The following is a 21,875-nucleotide window of genomic DNA, read 5'->3' on the forward strand; positions in this document are numbered from 1 at the left end:
AGCTGTGTACTATTGGGCTGGCTGCTGGCCCCTCTGAAGCTTTGGGATCTTCATCTGCACAATGTCCAGAAATTCTTGTTGTGAGAACTAAACGAAAAAATGAACATGAGATTTGCACACCAAAAAGTGCCATGTATGTGCATTTGTGGCATCATTATGGCCATTGTTTCAGAGTAACCATAACATGTCGAGGGTACCTTCAGAGAAATGTACTAGATTGGACACTGAGGTACCATGAGCAATCAAACATGATTTTTTTTTAACTTTAGTTCTTCATGGTTCAAATATATCCAGTAATATTTGCCCCATCAATTTCATAGAGCTATTGTGAGGCTCAAATCAGATAATAGTTGGGGGAGCCCTTTGGCAAAGGATTAAGTTGCACAAATGTGGGATGCTTGATGAAATCACTCCTTTTCTAAAGTCTATTGTTTGTTTGTTTGTTTGCCAGTCTTCTTATTTCTCAGGCTTTTGGTATTATTGAGAATTTTCCCCATCACTTGCTAAAATAATCAAGAAAATTTAGGCCAGTTGGTTTTTGGAAGGAAAAAACCATTACTGAGTACTCACTGCATTCTTTCCAATATGTTAGCTCATTTAACAATCCTTTAACATGGGCACATTTGTCTCTGTTTTCACAAGGGAGGAAACTGGGGCCAAGTATCTGCTCAATGACACAGAACTGCAATTTGGCCTCAGTTCTGTCTATCACAGCACACTAGAGACTCAAGATCACTGGTTTTCTCTCATTAGAGATGTTCTCCACTTATGCACATTTTTACTACTTCCTCCCCATTATTGATCTTTCCTATCACAAGACTCCTTTAGTTAAAATCAATTTATGGATTCAAGTATCACATGAAGCTACTGATAGTCCACGCAATCAGTGGTGACAAAAATATGTTGAGCTGATTCATGATGCAGAAAAGCTTTTCCATAGATGCATTATCTCCATGGGCCTCTGCACCGTGGAACCACAGGCTCTCTATGGAACGTTTGAGAACATGAGAATGTTTTCTTTTAAAGCAAAGGAAGACAATTGGCTTGCATATCTACTGCGCTCAAGGGAACCTAGTAAGTAGTGCCCTCTTACCCTAACCTAGTTTCTGAGTGGACTGAGAAATAAGACAAGAGAATAAGGCAGACAAACATCAAAATAGCTCCTTAATTATTGATGAACTTGACATTTTGTATTTTTGATCCTGAACTTCAATTTTTTATAAATGTATCCATCCAGAAATACTGGCTTGGGGATTTTTGCTCTGGGAGGAATGAAACAGAGGGTGTGCTTCCTTAGGGCAACCTGTTCCCAAGAGAAAAGGAAGGATAGATTGGACTGCGCATCCCAGTTTGTCTTTTCTCCTTTCTGAGTGAGGCCAGAGTGTGACAAAACATGGACCCTAGCTGGTTTGACTCAGTGAATAGAGCATCAGCCTGTGGACTGAAGTTCCTGGGTTCAATTCCAGTCAAGGGCATGTACTTCAGTTGCAAGCTCCTCCCTGGCCCGGGGCCCTGGTCAGGGCATGTGCAGGAGGCAACCAATCGATGTGTTTCTCTCACATCGATGTTTTTCTCTGTCTTTCCCTCTCTCTCTAAAAAAAAAAAAAAAAAAAATCAGTGGAAAAATATACTCGTGTGAGTATTAACAAAAACAAAACATGTGCCCCTACATGTAGAATTAGACATGGGTGGGGAATAAACTTTTCCTCCTAACAATTACATTAGGTTCTAAGGAAAACTGTAAAACTGGCTAGAGCACTGTAGAATTCGAGAAAATATTATATTGTTGAAGAGGAAGGCAGTCCAAAATAAGTCTCTTGGAGTGATAAAACCAAGGGATCAAGGAATAGAAGAAGAGTAAAAAAATAAACTTTCTCCTTCCTCGGAAGTCACCACTTAATAAGTGTCAAAGACTGATTAGGCAATGAAAAATGGTTGAGAACATACTGGTTGAGAGGATGCCAATTTTGAGTTCCTCTTGGAAGTCCTTATATAAAAATGCTTAAGTTTGATTCTGAAGGTAGTTCTGGGAGAAGGAGAAAATACCTTTGACCCAAACTTCATTTATGTTTCAAAAAGTGAGCCAGTCTATCCCATGTAGAAAAATTCCACCAAGAGGATTTATGGCATAGATTTTATGCTAAGTGACTGATTTTGTCTGAATTTTATCAAAGCAATTACAGTGACATCTGGTAATGAAGAACTAGGTATTTGTATTAGTTCTTCCACTTAGTACAGTAAAAAGAAAGAACAGATAAAATATTATTTTTAAAACTCTGCTTGAAGACTCTAATCAGCTGATATAATGGTGAAGAGTATTGGAGGATAACAGAAACCTGTAAAGGTAAATTCAGAATCTAGGGTTTCACTTCTTGAGCAGTTTCACAAGCAGGAGGTGGAAACCGACAATGGGTTTGCCAACACCATCTCCTGCTGCCTGGAAGAGGAAGAGGAACCGGAGGCCAGAGGGTCTGCAGAATTCACGTGCTTCTCTGAAGATCCTGTGGCAGAGCAGCTGACCTACATGGATGCACAACTATTGAAGAAAGTAGTGCCTCACCACTGCCTGGGCTGCATTTGGTCTCAAAGGGATAAGAAGGAAAGCAAACATTTGGCTCCTACGATCCGCGCTACCATCTCTCAATTTAATACCCTCACCAAATGCGTGGTCAGCACCATCCTGGGGAGCAAAGAACTCAAAACTCAGCAGAGAGCCAGAATCATCGAGAAGTGGATTAACATTGCTCATGAATGTAGGATCCTGAAGAATTTCTCCTCCTTGAGGGCCATCGTCTCAGCACTGCAGTCTAATTCCATCTACCGGTTAAAAAAGACGTGGGCTGCTGTCCCAAAAGAGCGAATGCTAATGTTTGAAGAACTTTCCGACATCTTCTCGGACCATAATAATCATTTGACCAGCCGGGAACTGCTGATGAAAGAAGGAACCTCAAAGTTTGCCAACCTGGACAGCAGTGTAAAAGAAAACCAGAAGCGGACACAGCGGCGGCTCCACCTGCAGAAGGACATGGGGCTGATGCAGGGCACTGTGCCCTACCTGGGCACCTTCCTGACTGACCTGACCATGCTGGACACCGCTCTCCAGGACTACGTCGAGGATGGGCTGATCAACTTTGAGAAAAGGAGAAGGGAATTTGAAGTGATTGCCCAAATAAAGCTCTTACAGTCTGCCTGCAACAGCTACTGCATGACTCCAGACCAGAAGTTCATCCAGTGGTTCCAGAGGCAGCGGGTCCTGGCAGAGGAGAGCTACGCCCTGTCCTGTGAGCTAGAAGCAGCTCCTGACGCCAGCGCCACCTCGCCCAAGCCTCGGAAGAGCATGGTGAAGAGGCTCAGCCTACTGTTTCTGGGGTCAGACATCATCATCAGGAGCACTCCCAGCAAAGAGCAGCCCAAGTCCACGGCCAGCGGGAGCTCTGGCGAAAGCATGGACTCCGTGAGTGTGTCTTCCTGCGAGTCCAACCACTCCGAGACCGAGGAGGGCTCCATCACCCCCTTGGACACACCCGATGAGCCTCAAAAAAAGCTCTCCGAGTCGTCCGAGTCGTGCTCCTCCATCCATTCCATGGACACAGATTCCTCAGGGATGTCATCCTTAATCAAGCCCCTCTCCTCCCCTCCGACCTGCAACAACAACCCCAAGATCCACAAGCGCTCCGTCTCCGTGACCTCCATTACCTCGACTGTGCTGCCTCCTGTTTACAACCAGCAGAACGAAGACACCTGCATAATCCGCATCAGCGTAGAGGACAACAACGGCAACATGTACAAGAGTATCATGCTGACGAGCCAGGATAAGACTCCCGATGTGATCCAGAGGGTGATGCTAAAGCACAACCTGGATGCGGACCCGGCTGAGGAGTACGAGCTGGTGCAAGTCATCTCGGAGGACTAAGAACTCGTGATCCCAGACTCGGCAAATGTCTCTTAAGCCATGAACAGCCAAGTGAACTTTGACTTCATTTTACGCAAAAAGAACTCCACGGAAGACCCAGTGAAACCTCGCGCAGCAGGACGATCTTGACCTTGCCCAGGTCAGCTAAACGGGGCTGCTGGAGCAACAGACACAGCAAAATCACCCTCTGAAAGGAGGGACCACTGGCCCCTTGCTTGCCCACGGCAGAGCTGGGCTAAGGACAGGTCATGGTGAGTGCATCTACCATCCAGTGTTAGAGGATCATTGGTAAAGTCAACAGCTATTTATTGAGTACCTGTGGTGTGACAGGCACCATGGGGAGATCGGAGATGAATCTGAAATGAAAAGAATGGACGATTCACTGATTCTCTTTGACCAATTTGAAACTGAAATGCAAAATAACCCACATTTATAAATACATATGACACATATTTGGTACGTATGTGTGTATGTGAAAATACATGAGGGACTTAGAGGATATTCTGGACTGTGGAGAAACAAATTTGCACAATGGCCTGGGGAGCTGAGGTCACTTTTTACAGGGAAATAGAAGGAACTGAGAACCCAGTTTCCTACCTGCCAAGTAAGTGGATCCAGTCCCAGGAATGCAGAGTGTCTTCGTGCCAGTATTATGAGGAGTCCACACCGTTTTACAGGGAGAGGAGGGCTTTCCCGATTAAGTGCCACCAGAAGAGAACAGCTGCAGAGGCTGCGGCACCACGGGTTCCATGAGAAGCCACTTGGGAAAGGGTTTGGATGAGCCCGTGGCTTCCCCGGCCAGCCTCTGCCTTCATCCCACCTCCTCGACCTCAGGGAGGCAGGGAGGCCCAGCTGACCCACTAGTCCAGTGTCAAGACACTTCTGGAATCAATGAGAGACCATTTTGATGTCTGGCAACCGCATCATATTTCTGTTTCCCCCTAACTTGCATATCACAGTCATCACTGCACAAGCAGCCGTGTTCTTTGGTAACTGGTGGGCCTCTTCCGATTGCCTTTTGCGTGGAAAGCTCTGTGTCTGGAGCCTTTTGCATCTGGGTGGTCGCACCTCCACACTACGTGCAATTTGTTCCTCAGGTGTAGAAAGTTCTACTGCGTTAGACTCTCATTTGATCATTTTGAGCCTGTGAAAGATTTCTAAGCAGCGACTGTGCCATTAGCAGCCCCTGGGAAGGGGTTCCCTGCTGGCAGCTGTGTCCTGTTCTACGTTTAACTTGTAGCATTAAGTGCCTTCTCACGGGGAGAGAAGTAGGCTGCGCGTGTCACCTAAAGCATTTCTAAAGAGGTACATTCTTCCACATGGAATCAATGAGGGTTATTTTGTTTGTTTGTTTTTTGTTTTTGCTTTTTTAGGTCCCCATTCTTGCTATCACAGTGTCCCTGTTAAGTGACTTTTTTTTTTTTTTTTGTCTCTAGTAACACCATCAACCTCTCCCTTCCAAATCTGAGCTGTGCTGGGGTTTGAACTAAAAAGCCACATGTGGGATGTTGACATGTGTAAAAAGCACTTTTAGAATGTTGTCCTTTTTAAGAAAAAATTCTCAAAATACCAGATTGCATTCCAGAAATAGAGAACAAAACCATACATGAAGTGTAGACTGTAGCACGGAGCTTCTTTTTTCCCCAAATCCTGTAAGAGGGCTCCCAAAGGTTATGTGAGACTTATGCTACGTGAATGACTAAATGAAATCTGCAAGAAACACCAGGGAAAGTGTAGAGCAGTGGTCAGCAAACTCATTAGTCAACATAGCGGCAAACTGTGGCTCGCGAGCCGCAGTTTGCTGACCACTGGTGTAGAGCCTGGGGCAGAGGACCAAAGAATGAGCCGGGAAGGGGTCGCCATTCCTCTATACCTTTCTATGAGACCAGTCTGTGCATCGCAAGGACCGACCAGGTTCCAGCTAGTTCGAAGCACTTTCTTAATGCGAGGCTTGTCCCGTCGTGCCCCTGCGCTGGGAGGAGATGGCCAGGGTGCTGGACAGCATGGACACTGGAGTAAACGTGGCCTCCACCTGGATTTCTTGGTCTGGAGGTCAAAGAGGAAGTAGAGAACTGCCAGCCTCATTTCGAGTGCAGCTACCGAGACACACGTGTGCCCATGTGCTCGCCCTGTGTATTTATACTGTACATGTAGAGTATAGATTTGTATACTGCAATGTCAAAATATATTTTCCTTTTATAAAGATTAAAAAAAAGAATCTGGGGTTTCAGAATATGTTCTCTAACCTAAAGGGAATTAAATTAGAAATCAATAACAATACAGCATCAAGAAAAACTATCCACATATTTGAAATTAAACAACACAGTTCTCCAAAAAAATAACAACTAATCCAAAAAATGCAAACAACAAACACCCAGAGAATGCAAACAACAAACAATAACTAATCCAAAATATGCAAACAACAAACACCCAAACAACAAATACCCAGATGAATCTGAATAGGCAGAGCTTATTTCTAGAAGGTAAAGTCAAGGAATGAATGGGGAAATGGCCACAATTCAGTATAGAGGAGGTAGAAAGAGAATGAGTGTATAAGAAGAAAAGTAAAAAGCAAAATAAAAAAAAGAGAAAATATATTAAAATATATATGTAAAAGAAAGAAAATATATAATTATTTTCCCTTTCTTTATTCTATCTATCTATGTATTCATCTATTTTTGGAAAAAAAGAATAGAGAGCAGATAGGCCTGAGTTGGTGAATGAAACTAACTAAGCTATTAGTAGAAGAAGAGAACAAGCGAGGAGAGGAAAAACAGATGGAAAAAAAAAAACCCAGAAAACAGACAAACAAACAACAACAAGAAGACAGAAAGAAAGAAAAAGGAAAGAAAAGAAAATAAATTGGCTAGCGAAGAAAGAAAAGAGAGAAGTGTGCATGGACTTGGAGCAGGGGAGAGGAAATTAGATATGAGTAAGATCAATTTTTAACAGGGAGTCAAAAGAAAGATTAGAGAAAAACTAAAGCAGAAACAGGGTAAGAGAAACAGGATGAAAAAGGGGAAAAGTGGGGAAGAGAGTGTTGGCATAAAGGAAAAATTGAGATAGAGTAAAATAATGCTAAAATTAAAATAAAAATAGAGTGTAGAACACTAATCCAAAAATAAAATAAAATAAAGAAAAAATAAAATAAAACTTTAAAAAGGTAAAATAATAGTAATAATAAAAATTAAAAGTAAAAATATAATAATAAAAAAGTAAAATCAAGTGAGAAAAAAGAAAACAAAATTTAGTCTCTTAAGTAAAAGATAAAAAAATAAAAAAGTGAAGTAGTGAAAGTTGTTCACTTCAGTGGGGCTTCAATAACCCAAGGGGGCTGGTTTAAGACCCCTCTCTACTGTTCTGTCTGGCACATATGTTTTCTGTCAGGAAGTCAGCACAGTGTTGAAGTTCCCTGTGATCCACAACTCCTCTGTGTCATAGGCCACACCTTGTTTTCAAGCAGGCAGGATCTCTCTTCTCACTTTGTTTCTCTGCCTGCCTTCAGTTGTATTTACACAAGAGTCAATTTCTGATACAACCCCTGGGTGGTGGTGTTTCTGGATTAGTTTCCAGGACCAAATGGTCCCTTGACCCAGTGTTTAGACTCTTCTTTCCCTGTGAACTCAAGACTGGGTTGGGGGAGGAAAATGGCAGCTGGCAGGATGGAGGTGAGGGAGAGAAAGTGAGTGAGTGAGGGGTTGAAAGGAGAGTGTGTGGATCTGTGTGGTGAGTGAGTAAGGGACAGTTAAATCTCCACAGGAGCAGCAGGGGCTGGCAGACCAGGGTCTCTTGGACAGAGAGAGACTACCACCGCTGCAGGCACTCCCTGAACTGTGGGACTCTGGCACGAAGCCCATGCCATCTTGAAGGGGAGAACAGCCTTTTTTAGGAACTCATCAGCACTACCAATCAGACAGGCCTTGGAACTGCCCTGTGACCCAGCAGCCACTCCAGCCAAAATCCTGCTGCCCCACCCGCAGACCCGCGGACCCTGGGACCTCCACCTCCAAAGGTGCACTGCTCCAGCAGCAGTAAGTGCAACCTCCCCTCCCCAGCGGCAGAACTCCAGACAAAACATTCGCGTGTTTCCAGCGCGCACAGGCAGCCAGGGCAATCCACTCCCATGGGAAGCACCTGGGAGCCACTGGGAGCCCCTGCAGGTGTGATTTTGTACAGAGAAGGGCACGCGGCCCTGCAGTAGAAATTCTGAGCTCCCTCTTCCTGAATAACTGCCCACGGACACCCCAGCTGTGCATCTTCAGTGCCAGGGCCCCTCAGAGTTTGTCAGAGCTCTGTGCAGGAAAAGGCACCTCCACAGATGTGCATTTCCAACAGGCAGGCACCCTGAGCCCATCTATCCACAGAGCACTGAGGGGAGCAGCTGTGAGACTCTGCTGTGTGTGATTCTGCACAGACAAGGGCACACTGCCCCGCAGTAGAAATTATGAACTCGCTTTTCCTGAATAACTGCCCACAGTCACCCCAGCTGCTCAACCTCAGTGCCAGGGCCCCTCAGAGTGCGTCAGAGCTCTGCGCCAGCAAACACACCTACACAGATGTGCATTTCCAACAGGCAGGCACCCTGAGCCCATCTATCCACAGGGCACTCGTGGGAGCCACTGTGAGCTCTCCCTGGGTGTGATCTTGGACAAACAGGGACACACTCCCCTCCAGCAGTTGAAATTCTGAATTCACTCATCCTGGATACCTGTCCACAGATGACTCAACTACGTGGCTACACTGCCAGGGCCCTTCAGAGTGCTTCAGTGTGCCTCGCTGGCAAAAGTACCATGGGTGCCCCTGTAAGCCGCCACTGGGAGCGAGCGCCTATCCACCACAGGTGCAGCAGCAAAAGCTGAGTCTGCCCACCCCATAACTACAGAACTCTGGACACCACGGTCACACCTTTCCAGAGTGCAGGCCCCCTGAGCCCAATCACCCCAAAAGACAGTTCCTTGGTGCCACTGTGAGTCCCTGCTAGGCACGCGTGATTTCAACTAAGGGTGCAAGACAGCAAAAATTGGGACACCCTCCTCCATGGCTGCTGACTTCTAGAGACCACAGTTGTGCCTCTCCAGCTTGTAGGCCTACACCAAAAGAACCCAGATAGCTCAAGTAGGGAGCTACACTAGATTACAAAGCCCAGGAGACCTGAGAGATCACACCAGTAGCATCATCCCCAAAAGAACCTGGGCAGTAAAGCAATTGGATCTACAATTAAAACATTACAGGAAAACATGGGGAGACAAAAAAACAATCCCCAAAGGAAAGAAAAAGAGGAATCACAAGAAAGGGAGTTAAATGAAATTGAGGCTACCAACATACCTGAGAAAGAATTCAGAGTAATGGTTATAAGGATGCTCAAACGGCTGGATGACAAATACACACAACTCAGTGACAAATATACACAACTCAATGAGAATTATAAGGAGCTGAATGAGAATGACGCCAACATGAAAAGGAACCAAGAGGAGATGAAGAACAACATAGCTGCAATAAAGAACACATTGGAAGGCTTAAATAGTAGACTAGAAGAGGCTGAGGACCGCATCAGCGAATTAGAAGACAAGGTAGGAAAAAACACACAAACACAGCAGCAACTGGAAAGAAGACTTAAAAAGCAAGAGGAGAGCCTAAGGGAGCTGTGGGACAACACAAAACGAAACAATATTACAATAATAAGGATACCAGAAGGAGAGGAAGAGAAGCAAGGAATAGAAAACCTGTTTGAAGAAATAATGACAGAAAACTTCCCTGATACTGGCAAGAAAAAAACCATGCAAGTTCAAGAAGCACATAGAGTCCCAAACAAGATGAACCCTAAAAGACCAACACCAAGACACATCATAATTAAATTGGCAAACACCAACAACAAAGTAAGGATCTTAAAGGCTGCCAGAGAGAGACAGAAAGTTACCTACAAGGGTTCTCCTATTAGAATATCAACGGATTTCTTAACAGAAACACACCAGGCCAGAAGGGAATGGAATGAAATTTACAAAGTGATGCAAAGCAAGGGACTGAACCCAAGAATACTATACCCAACAAGGCTATCATTCAAAATTGAAGGTGGAAGCAGGAGCTTCACAGACAAAAAAGGGCTAAGAGAGTTTATCACTACCAAGCCAGCAATGCAAGAAATGCTAAAGAGACTGTTGTAAAAAGAAGAGAAAGGCAAGAAGAAACACAAAAATTAAGGAAAAATATGACAACAAATATGTACTTATCAATAATAACATTAAACGTAAATGGATTAAATGCACCAATCAAAAGACATAGGGTAGCTGAATGGATAAGAAAACATGACCCATATATTTGCTGTCTGCAAGAGACCCACCTCAGAACAAAGGACTCACACAGACTGAGAGTGAAGGGATGGAAAAACATTTTTCAGAAAAATGAAAATGAGAAAAAAGCTGGGGTTGCTATACTTATATCTGATAAAATAGACCTCAAAGTAAAGGCCATAACAAGAGATAAGGAAGGCCAATACATAATACTAAAGGGAGCAATTCAACAAGAAGATGACTTTGGCCAATATCCCTCATGAACATAGATGCCAAAATCCTCAACAAAATTCTAGCAAATTGGATCCAGCAGTACATCAGAAAGATCATACACCATGACCAAGTAGGATTTATCCCAGGGATGCAAGCATGGTACAATATCTGCAAATCAATAAACGTGATACCTCACATAAACAATGTGAGAGATAAAAACCACATAGTCATATCAATTGATGCAGAAAAAGCATTTGACAAAATACAACACCCATTTTTGATAAAAACTCTCAGCAAGGTGGGAATAGAAGGATCATACCTCAACATAATAAAAGCCATATATGATAAACCCACAGCTAACATACTCAATGGGCAAAAACTAAAACCATTTCCCCTAAGAACAGGAACAAGACAGGGATGCCTGCTTTCACCACTCCTATTAAACATAGTAGTGAAAGTGCTAGCCACAGCAATCAGACAACAAGAAGAAATAAAGGGCATCCAAATTGGAAAAGAAAAAGTAAAATGGTCATTATTCACAGATGACATGATACTGTACATAGAAAACCCTAAAGACTCCATCAAAACATTATTAGACTTAATAAATGAATTCGGCAATGTAGCAAAATACAAAATTAATGCCAAGAAATCAATGGCATTTCTATACACGAATAGTGAACTTACAGAAAGAGAGACTAAAAAAACAATCACATTTACCACTGCACCAAAAAAATTAAGATACCTAGGAATAAACTTAACTAAGGAGGTAAAAGACCTCTACTCAGAAAACTACAAGACATTGAAAAAAAGATAGAAGAATACATAAATAGATGGAAGAGCATACCATGTTCATGGATTGGTAGAATCAACATCATCAAAATATCCATACTACCCAAAGCAATCTATAGATTCGATGCACTCCCCATTAAAATACCAATGGCATATTTCACAGACCTAGAAGGAACTCTCCAAAAATTTATCTGGAATAAAAAAAAAAAAAGACCCCGAATAGCCACAGCAATCCTGAGAAAGAAGAACAAAGTAGGTGGGATCTCAATACCAAATATCAAGCTGTATTACAAAGCCACTGTTCTCAAAACAGCCTGGTACTGGCACAAGAACAGGCATATAGACCAATGGAATAGAATAGAGAACCCAGATATCGACCCAAACCACTATGCTCAATTAATATTTGACAAAGGAGGCATGGACATACAATGGAGTCAAGACAGTCTCTTCAATAAATGGTGTTGGGAAAATTGGACAGATACATGCAAAAAAATGAAACTAGACCACCAACTTACACCATACACAAAAATAAACTCAAAATGGATCAAGGACTTAAACATAAGATGGGAAACCATAAAAATACTAGAAGAATCCACAGGCAGAAAAATCTCATACATATGCTGAAGCAATTTCTTCACAGATACCACTCCTAGGGCAATGGAAGCTAAAGAGAAAATAAACAAATGGGACTACATCAAAATAAAAAGCTTTTGCACAGCAAAAGAAACCATCAACAAAACAACAAGAAAGCCCACTGTATGGGAGAACATATTTGCAAATGTTATCACTGATAAAGGTTTAATCTCCAACATTTACAGGGAACTCATACAACTTAATAAAAGGAACATAAATGATCCAATAAAAAAATGGGCAACGGACCTAAATAGAAACTTTTCGAAAGAAGACAGAAGGAAGTCCAAGAAACATATGAAAACATGCTCAAAGTCACTAATCATCCGAGAGATGCAAATCAAAACGACAATGTGGTACCATTTCACACCTGTCAGAATGGCAATCATCAACAAATCAACAAACGACAAGTGCTGGCGAGGATGCGGAAAAAAAGAAACCCTCGTGCACTGCTGGTGGGAAAGCAGACTGGTGTAGCCACTGTGGAAAACAGTATGGAGTTTCCTCAAAAAACTGAAAATGGAACTCCCATTTGACCCAGTAATCCCACTTCTAGGAACATATCCCAAGAAACTAGATACACCAATCAGAAAGGATATATGCACCCTATGTTCATAGAAGCACAATTTACAATAGCCAAGATCTGGAAACAGCCTAAATGCCCGTCAGCAGGTGAGTGGATTAGAAAACTATGGTACATCTACACAATGGAATACTACACTGCTATAAAAAAAGAAGGAATTCTTACCATTTGCAGTAGCATGGATGGAACTGCAGAGCATTATGCTAAGTAAAATAAGCCAGTCAATGAAAGAAAAATACCACATGATCTCACTCATTTATGGAAAATAAAGAACATTATAACCTGATGAACAAAAAGATAGATATAGAGGCAGTAAAGCATCAAACAGACTGTCAAATTACAGCGGGAAGGTTGGTTGGGGAGGACGGGGGAGATAAGAGATCAACCGAAGGACTTGTATGCATGCATATAAGCATAACCAATGGAAGCAAGACACTTGGGGGTGAGGGCATGTATGGGAGTGGGATGGGGGGGCAATGGGAAGATATGTACACATGTAATACCTTAATCAATAAAAAAAAATTGGGGGGGGGGGCAAGACTGGGTTCGAGGGATGGACTGACCCAGAGCTTGTTTGTTGCTTGTCTCTCCTTATTCTGATCCCCAGTTTCCACAAAAACAACTTTCCCCTGCAGTCTCAATGAGTGTTTTTAATTGGAAGATCCTGTGTACTAGACTTAGCAAGCAAGGAAGTAAAAAAGACAAAAGAACTGTGCCAACTCACGTCTTTCTCCGCCCACCCCCCTGGCCTCCTTGACACTGTGCATCTAGTATAAAACTTCAGGCTGCCTGTCTGGACAGTCTCCCACAGCTGTGGGCTTAGATCTAGAGTCCCCCACTGCCAGCAGCCCTGTGGATCCTCTTCCACATTTGAGGGCTACACTGACCCCAAGGGCTGCAGATTTGGTGGGGTGCAGTCCCCCTTTGAGACTCTAGTCCCCACTGTGGGTGTTTCTCCCTCCAGCCTGGATCCCAGATCTCACCTCTCTCCAGGCGATCTCTGACCTTTCCATTCATAAATTGCCTCACCAGCTGTGTTTATTTTGCCAATTCCAGGTGGGTGTTATTCAATTCAGCTGTTCCTTCTATTTGCTCTGTGAGAAGGTGCAGGACCCGACCATGTATTCGGCTGCCACCTTGTCTCCCCCTGGACAAACTTTTTAGGTGCCCATGGCTGGGAAGGCTGGAGTCTTGGTGTTTGTGAGTTTGCAGGGTCCCTGGGCGTTGTGGCTGTAGGGACCCGAAAGGTATCCGAGGTCTCCCCAGTTGAAGGTAAGGCTGGGCTTCCAATCACAGCCTCTCTCCCCTTCAAGATGGCGCAATCTCTGTGGCAGAGCTGGCCACTCCAGGAGAGATTTCAGCAGTAGTAGATGCTGCCAAGCCAGGAGAGCCTGGTCCACCAGTGCCCAACAGTCCTGTGGAATATAACTGTCCCTCACTCACAAATACAGACACTACCCATATGTCCATGCACTCTCCTTTTGCTCTCTCTCACACACTATCTTGCAGCCTGCCATCCCGTCAGTTGCCATCTTGGATCCCTATTGCATGTAACAGTATATTTAAAATAAAAAGAATGTGAAAGACCTATATACTAAAAATGACAAAGCATTATTAAAAGAGATTGAAAAGACACAATAAAATGGGAAAATACCCCATGTTCATGGATTGGAAGAACCAATAGAGTTCAAATGGCCATATTACCCAAAGCAATATACAGATTTAATGCAATACCCATCAAAATACCAATGTCATTTTTAAAAGAAATAGAACAAGAAATTATCAGATTTGTAGGGAACCACAAAAGATCCTGAAGAGTCAAAGCAATCCTGAGAAAAATGAAGGAAGCTGGAGGTATCATGCTACCTGACTTTAAATTATACTACAGAGCTATAATAATCAAAACAGCATGGCACTGCCAGAGAAACAGACCCACAGATCAATGGAACAGAATAGAGAGTCCAGCTATAAAACCACATGTATATGGATAGATAATTTTTGACAAAGGAGCCAGAAACACACAATGGAGTAAAGATAGTCTCTTCAATAAATGGTGCTGGGAAAACTGGAAAGCCACATGAAAATGAATGAAACTGAATTACAGTTTGTACTAAAATGAATTAAAAATGGATCAAAGACCTAAATATAAGACCCAAAGACAATAAGTTACATAGCAGAAAATATAGGTAACAACCTTATGGACCTTGATCGTAGAGAACATTTTATGAAGTTGACCCCAAAGGCAAGGGAAGTAAATGAAAAAATAAATGAATGGAACTATATCAAACTAAAAACTTCTGCACAGCAAAAGAAACTGACAACAAAACAAAGAGGTAGCTATCCAGATGGGAGATGATATTTGCAAACAGTAGCTCTGACAAAGGTTTAATTCCAAAATATATAAATAACACATAAAACTCAACAACAAACAAACAAACAACCCAATCAAAAAGTGGGCAGAGAACCTAAAAATATACCTCTCCCAAGAAGACATATGAACAGCCAATAGATATATGAAAAGATGTTCAACCTCACTGGCAATTAGGGAAATGCAAATCAAAACTACAATGAGATTCCACCTCACACTTATTAGAGTGGACATTATCAACAAGACAATCACTGCTGTTGGGAATGTAGACTGTTAAAACCACTATGGAAAGCAGTCTGGTGATTCCTCAAAAAAATTGAGAATAGAGTTACTATATGACCCAGAAATCCCTCTCCTGAGTATAAACAAAACAATCTCTAATGGAAAACTCAAAATCATATATTTGCAAAGATATATGCACCCCTATGCTTATTGTAGCATTATTCAGGTGGCCAATACATAGAAACAACCAAAAGGTCCTGCAATAGAGGATTGAATAAAGAAGATGTGGAATATTTACACAATAAATACTACCCAGCCATAAGAAAGAATGGAATCCAATACCAAGATACAACAACATGGATGGATCTTGAGAACATTATGCTAAGTGAAATAAGTCATTTAAAAAGTTAAGAACTATATGATTTCACTTATATGTGTGATACAAAACTAAAACTCGTGAACACAAACAGCAATGTGGAGGTTGCCAGAGGGAAGAGGGTAAGAGGAGATAGGGGTCCTAATATATGGTGACAGGAGAAGATTTTACTTCGGTGGTAGGCACATGGTGCAATATACTGATCTTGTAACATAGAAACCCACATCTGAAACATATATGTTCATGTTGACCAATGTCACCTCAATCAATTTAATAAGTACATATTTAAAAAAAACAGAAATTGACAATCTGATTTTTCAAATTTGAAATTGCAAACGACTATTAATAGCAAAGACAATTTGAAAAAGAAGAAAAAGGAAGACTTAAACCACCTGATGTCAAAACTTACTATGAAGCTATAATAAACAAGATAATGTAGTATATATACATATAGATCAGCAGAACAGAAGAAAGTCCAGAAATGGACCCATCAATATATGAGTAAATTACTTTTTGACAAAGCAACCAAGATAATAGAGAAAGGATAGGTTTTTCCATAATTGGTGTATATACCTGTCAACACTCACCCAACTATACACTTAAAATGGGTTCTTACACTTAAAAATATAAAAAATTCTTACAAATCAATGAAAAGTAAACAAACAAAACAATCTCTAAGGGAAAAATGAGCAGGAGACTAGAATAGATACATGCAGATGTGATCAACCTTATTATCAATACAATGCAATTTAAAATCCAAATGAGAGAAACAACAGTTTGGGTCCTCACTGCAGACACCATTCTGGACTGCTCAGTGACACAAAAGCCAGCAGGACCCTAGAGCAGATGTCAGCTGCAGGACCAGCTCTGGGGAAGGGGGGTAGAGAAGTATAGCTCAGAACAGGATCAGTCAAAGTGTAAGATTCAAGGCAGATCCAGCTTTTGGACTAAGGAGTCCCTGATCACTGGACAGATGTCACGACAACATTGGGGTCAAAACTCACTGGCAGCAAGTTGGACATCAACAATCAAGTCACAATTACAACAGGAGAGCCCAAACAATGCACATGAGGGGAATTCCTAGAGCATCCAGCTCAGATGAACAAACTACACCACTGGACCCCTCAAGACACTTTCTACATAAGGACATCCCACAAAGACTGGGAGGCATAGCAGTTCTATCTAATACATATAAGCAAATACAAAGAGACAGCTGAAATAGGGAGACAAAGAAACGACCCCCAAATGAGAGAAAAGAAGGAATCTCCAGAAAAAGAACTAAATGAGATGGAGGCAAGCAACCTATCAGACATAGAGTTGAAAACAATAGTTATAAAGATGCTTAAGGAACTTAGTGCAAATTTCAAAAGCACGAAAAGGCAAATAGAGGTCATTAACAAGAACCAGACAGAAATGAAGAATGATATATCTGACATGAAGAACACACTGGAAGGGATTAAAAGTAGATTGGATGAAGTAGAGGACCAAAACAGTGAATTGGAAGACAAGATAGAAATAAATACCTTGTCTGCAAATAGAAAAAAGAATTAAAAAGCAGGAAGCTAGCTTAAGGGAGCTCTGGGACAACATGAAACATAACAACATCTGCATTAGAGGAAATACCAGAAGGGAAAGAGGTTGGGCAAGGAACAGAGAACCTGTCTAAAGAAATAATAAAAGAAAACTTCCCCAACCTGGTGAAGGAAAATGCCACACAAGTTCAGGAGGCACAGAGAGTCCCAACCAAGCAACCAAAGGACTTGTATGCATGCATATAAGCCTAAACAATGGGCACAGACAACAGGGGGGTGGGTGAGAGCATGAGTGGGGGTTTTGGAGGGGATATGGGGAGATAAGGACACATATGTAATACCTTAATCAATAAATAAATTAAAAAAATAAAGGCTATCACATGCAAAAAAAAAAAAAAAAAAAAAAAAAGAAAGATGAACCCAAAGAGCCAAAGAGACTGACACTTAGACACATCATAATTAAAATGGAACATGTTAAAGACAAAGAATCTTAAAGGCAGCAAGAGAAAAAAATTACATACAAAGGAGTTCCCACTAGAATGTCAACTGACTTCTCAAGAGAAACACTTCAGGTCAGAAGGGAGTGGCATGAAGTACTTGAAGTAATGAAAAACAAGGGCCTAAATCCAAGACTACTGTCTCCAGCAAGGCTATCATTTAAAATTGAAGAGGAAATAAAAAAGCTTTCCAGACACACACAAAAAAAGGTTAAAGGAATACATTACCACCACACCAGCAATGCAAGAAATGTTAAAGGGACTGCTTTAAGAAGAAGAAAAGGAGAGAGGGGGGATCATAGTCATAAAGAAAATAAAAATGGCAATAAATAAATACCTATCAATAGTAACCTTAAATGTAAATGGATTAAATGCCCCAGTCAGAAGACATAGGCTGACTGAATGGATAAGAAAACATGACTCATATATATGCTGTCTACAAGAGACCCACCTCAGAACAAAAGCTACACAGAAACTGAGAGTGAAGGGATGGAAAAATATATTCCATGCAAATGGAAAGGAAAAAAGCCTAAAATATCAATATTCATATCCGACAAAATAGACATCAAAACAAAGGCAAGCACAAGAGACAATGAAGGTCACTTCATAATACTAAAGGGAATGATTCAACAAGAAAATATAACCCTTGTAAACATATATGTACTCAATATAGGAGGACCAAAGCACACAAAAAACTCTTGATAGACTTTATGGGAGAGATTGACAGTGATATAGTTATAGTGGGGGACTTTAACATTTCACTGACATCACTGGATAGATCTTCCAGACAAAAAATTAACAAGGAAACAGAGGCCTTAAATGACACACCAGATCAGATGAATCTACCCGATATTTACTGAACATTTCACCCCAAAGCAACAGAATATACATTCTTCTCAAGTGCACATGGAGCATTTTCAAAGATAGGGCACACATTAGTACACAAAACAAGTTTCTACAAATTCAAGAAGGTTGATATAATACCGAGCATCTTCTTGGGTCACAATGACATGAAGTTAGAAAACAACTACAATAAACAAACTCAAAAACACTCAAATACATGGAGCTAAATAGCATGTTATTAAACCTTGAATCAGTTACCAATGAGATCAAGCAAGAAATTAAAAACTTCCTGGAAACAAATGAAAATTAACACAGAACAACCCAAAACCTATGAGACACGGTGAAAGCAGTACTGAGAGGAAAGTTCATAACACTACAAGCCTACCTCAAAAAACAAGAAAAACTTCTTATAAACTATCTAACCCTACAACTAAATGAATTAGAAAGAGAACAGCAAGAAAAGCACAGAGGAAGTAGAAGGAAGAAAATAATAAAGATCAAAGCAGAAATAAATGACAGAGACTAAAAAAAAAAAAAAGTACAAAAGATCAATAATTCCATGAGCTGGTTCTTTGAAAAGATAAACAAGATTGATGAACCCCCAGCCCAGTGGTCGGCAAACTCATTAGTCAACAGAGCCAAATATCAACAGTTCAACGATTGAAATTTCTTTTGAGAGCCGAAAACCGACTTCTGCGCATGGGACATGAAGTTTCAATCGCACTGTACGTGCGCACCCGCACGTGGTATTTTGTGGAAGAGCCACACTCAAGGGGCCAAAGAGCCGCATGTGGCTCGCGAGCCGCAGTTGGCCGACCACTGCACTAGCCAGGCTCATCAAGAAACAAAGAGAGAGGACCCAAATTAATAAAATCAGAAATTAAAGAGGTGATATAACAATGGATACTACAGAAATACAAAGGATTGTAAATAAAATACTATGAACAACTATATGCCAATAAACTGGACAACCTGGGTAAAATTGACAAATTCCTAGAAACATACAATCTTCCAAAACTCAATTAGGAAGAATCAGAAAACCTAAGTAGGCCAATAAAAATTGATGAAATTGAAGCAGCAATTTAAAAAACTTCCAGCAAACAAAAGTCCTGGGCTGGATGGATTTACAGATGAATTTTACCAAACATTCAAAGATGAACTAACACCCATCCTCCTCAAACTATCCTGAAAAATTCAAGAGGAAGGAACATGTCCAAACTCTTCTTACAAAGCCAGCATTATCCTAATTCCAAAACCAGATAAAGACACTACAAAGAAAGAAAATTATAGGCCAATATCCCTGATGAACACAGATGCTAAAATCCTCAATAAAATGTTAACAAATTGGATCCAGCAATATATTAAAAACATCATACACCATAATCAAGTGGGATTTATTCCAAGGATGTAAGGCTGGCATAATATTTGCAAATCAATAGATGTGATACATCACATAAACAAATTAAAAGCTAAAACCCACATGATCATATCAATAGATGAAGAAAAAAAATTAGACAAAATACAACACCCATTTTTGATAAAAACTCTCAGTAAAATGGGAATAGAGGGATCATACCTCAACATAATAAAGGCCATATATGACAAACTTACAGCCAGCATAATACTCAATGGGCAAAAACTAAAAGTGTTTCCCTTAAGAATAAGAACAAGATAAGGATGCCTGCTTTCACCACTCATATTAAACATGGTATTGGAAGTCCCAGCCACAGCAATCAGACAAGAAGAAGAGATAAAAGACATCTAAATTGGAAAGGAGGAAGTAAAACTGCCACTATTCAAAGATGACATGATATTGTACATAGAAAACCCTAAAGACATCACCAGGAAACTACTAGACTTAATACATGAATTCGGCAAGGTAGCAGGATACAAAATCAACATCCCGAAATTGGTGGCATTTTTATACACCAATAATGAACTCTCAGAAAGAGAAAATGAAAAAGCAATCCTATTTACCATTTCAATAAGAAAAAATAAGATACCTAGGAATAAATTTAACCAAGGAGATAAAAGACCTGTACTTGGAAAACTGTAGGACATTGAACAAAGAAATAAAGGAAGATACAAATAAATGGAAGCAGATACCATGTTTATGGATTGGAAGAATTAACATCTTTAAAATTTCTATAATACACAAAGCAATCTACAGATTCAACACAATCTCTATTTAAATACCAATGGCATACTTCACAGAGCTAGAATAAATACTCCAAAAATTTGTATGGGACCATAAAAGACCCTGAATAGCTGCAGTAATTTTGAGAAAGAAGAACAAAGTAGGAGGGATCACAATACTGGATATAAAACTATACTACAAAGCCATTATAACCAAAACAGCCTGGTACTAGCACAAGAACAGACATATAGACCAATGGATCAGAACAGATACCCCAGAAATTGACCCACGCCATTATGGTCAATTAATATTTGACAAAGGAGGCAAGAACATACAACAGAGTAAAGACAGTCTCTTCAAAAAATGGTGGTGGGAAAACTGGACAGACACATGCAAAAAGATGAAACTAGACCACCAACTTACACCATACACAAGAATAAACTCAAGGTGGATAAAAGATTTAAATGTAAGGCATGAAACCATATAAATCTTAGAGGAGAACATAGGCAGTAAAATCTCAGACATCTCTCATAGCAATATGTTTATGGATACATCTCCTAGGGTAGTGGTCAGCAAACTCATTTGTCAACAGAGCCAAATATCAACAGTGCAACGATTGAAATTTCTTTTGAGAGACAAGTTTTTTAAACTTAAACTTCTTCTAACGCCACTTCTTCAAAATAGACTCGCCCAGGCCATGGTATTTTGTGGAAGAGCCACACTCAAGGGGCCAAAGAGCCGCATGGCTCGCGAGCTGCAGTTTGCCAACCATGGTCCTAGGGCAAAGGAAAATAAGGAGAAAATAAACAAATGTGATACATCAAAATAAAAAGCTCTGCACAGCAAAAGAAACAACCATCAAATTGAAAAGGGGACCCATTGAATGGAAGAACATATTAGCCAGTTATACACCTGATAAGGGGTTAATATCCAAAATATATAAAGTACTCTTACAACTCAACAAAAGGAAGACAAACAATCCAATTTAAAAATGAGCAGAAGACCTGACCAGACATTTCTCCAAAGAGGACATGCAAATGGCCAAGAGACACATGAAAAAATGCTCAAAGTCACTAATCAGAGAAATGTAAATTAAAACTACAATGAGGTATCACTTCACACCTGTCAGAATGGCTATCATAAAAAAATCAACAAACAAGTGCTGGAAAAGATGTGGAGGAAAGGGAATCCTAGTATACTGCTGATAGGAATGCAGACTGGTGCAGCCATTATGGAAAACAGTATGGAGTTTCCTCAAAATATTAAAAATGGAACTTTTGTTTGACTCAGTGATCCCACTTCTGGGAATATATCCTAACCACCCCCCCCCCAAAAAAAAATAAGAAATAATGTATGCACCACTATGTTCATAGTGGCATTATTTACAATAGCTAAGATTTGGAAGCAGCCTAAGTGCCCATCTGTAGATGAATGAATAAAAAAGCTGTGGGACATTTACACTATGGAATACTATGCAGCTGTAAA

The 21,875-nt window shown here is 40.8% G+C and overlaps 1 protein-coding gene across 1 annotated transcript; it reads left to right on the forward strand.

The window, feature by feature from the left end:
* Positions 1-953: 953 nt before the first annotated feature.
* LOC308241006 (ral guanine nucleotide dissociation stimulator-like 1) lies at positions 954-4,104 on the forward strand (the record flags this gene model as incomplete). The annotated part of the gene is given in 5 exon segments (XM_080654533.1): positions 954-1,074; positions 2,355-3,910; positions 3,914-3,946; positions 3,950-4,018; positions 4,021-4,104. Coding segments are annotated over 5 exon segments (1,863 nt in total).
* Positions 4,105-21,875: the final 17,771 nt, after the last annotated feature.

The sequence above is a fragment of the Plecotus auritus genome, assembly GCF_963455305.1.
Source record: "Plecotus auritus genome assembly, chromosome: 1".
Classification (NCBI taxonomy): Eukaryota; Metazoa; Chordata; class Mammalia; order Chiroptera; family Vespertilionidae; genus Plecotus; species Plecotus auritus.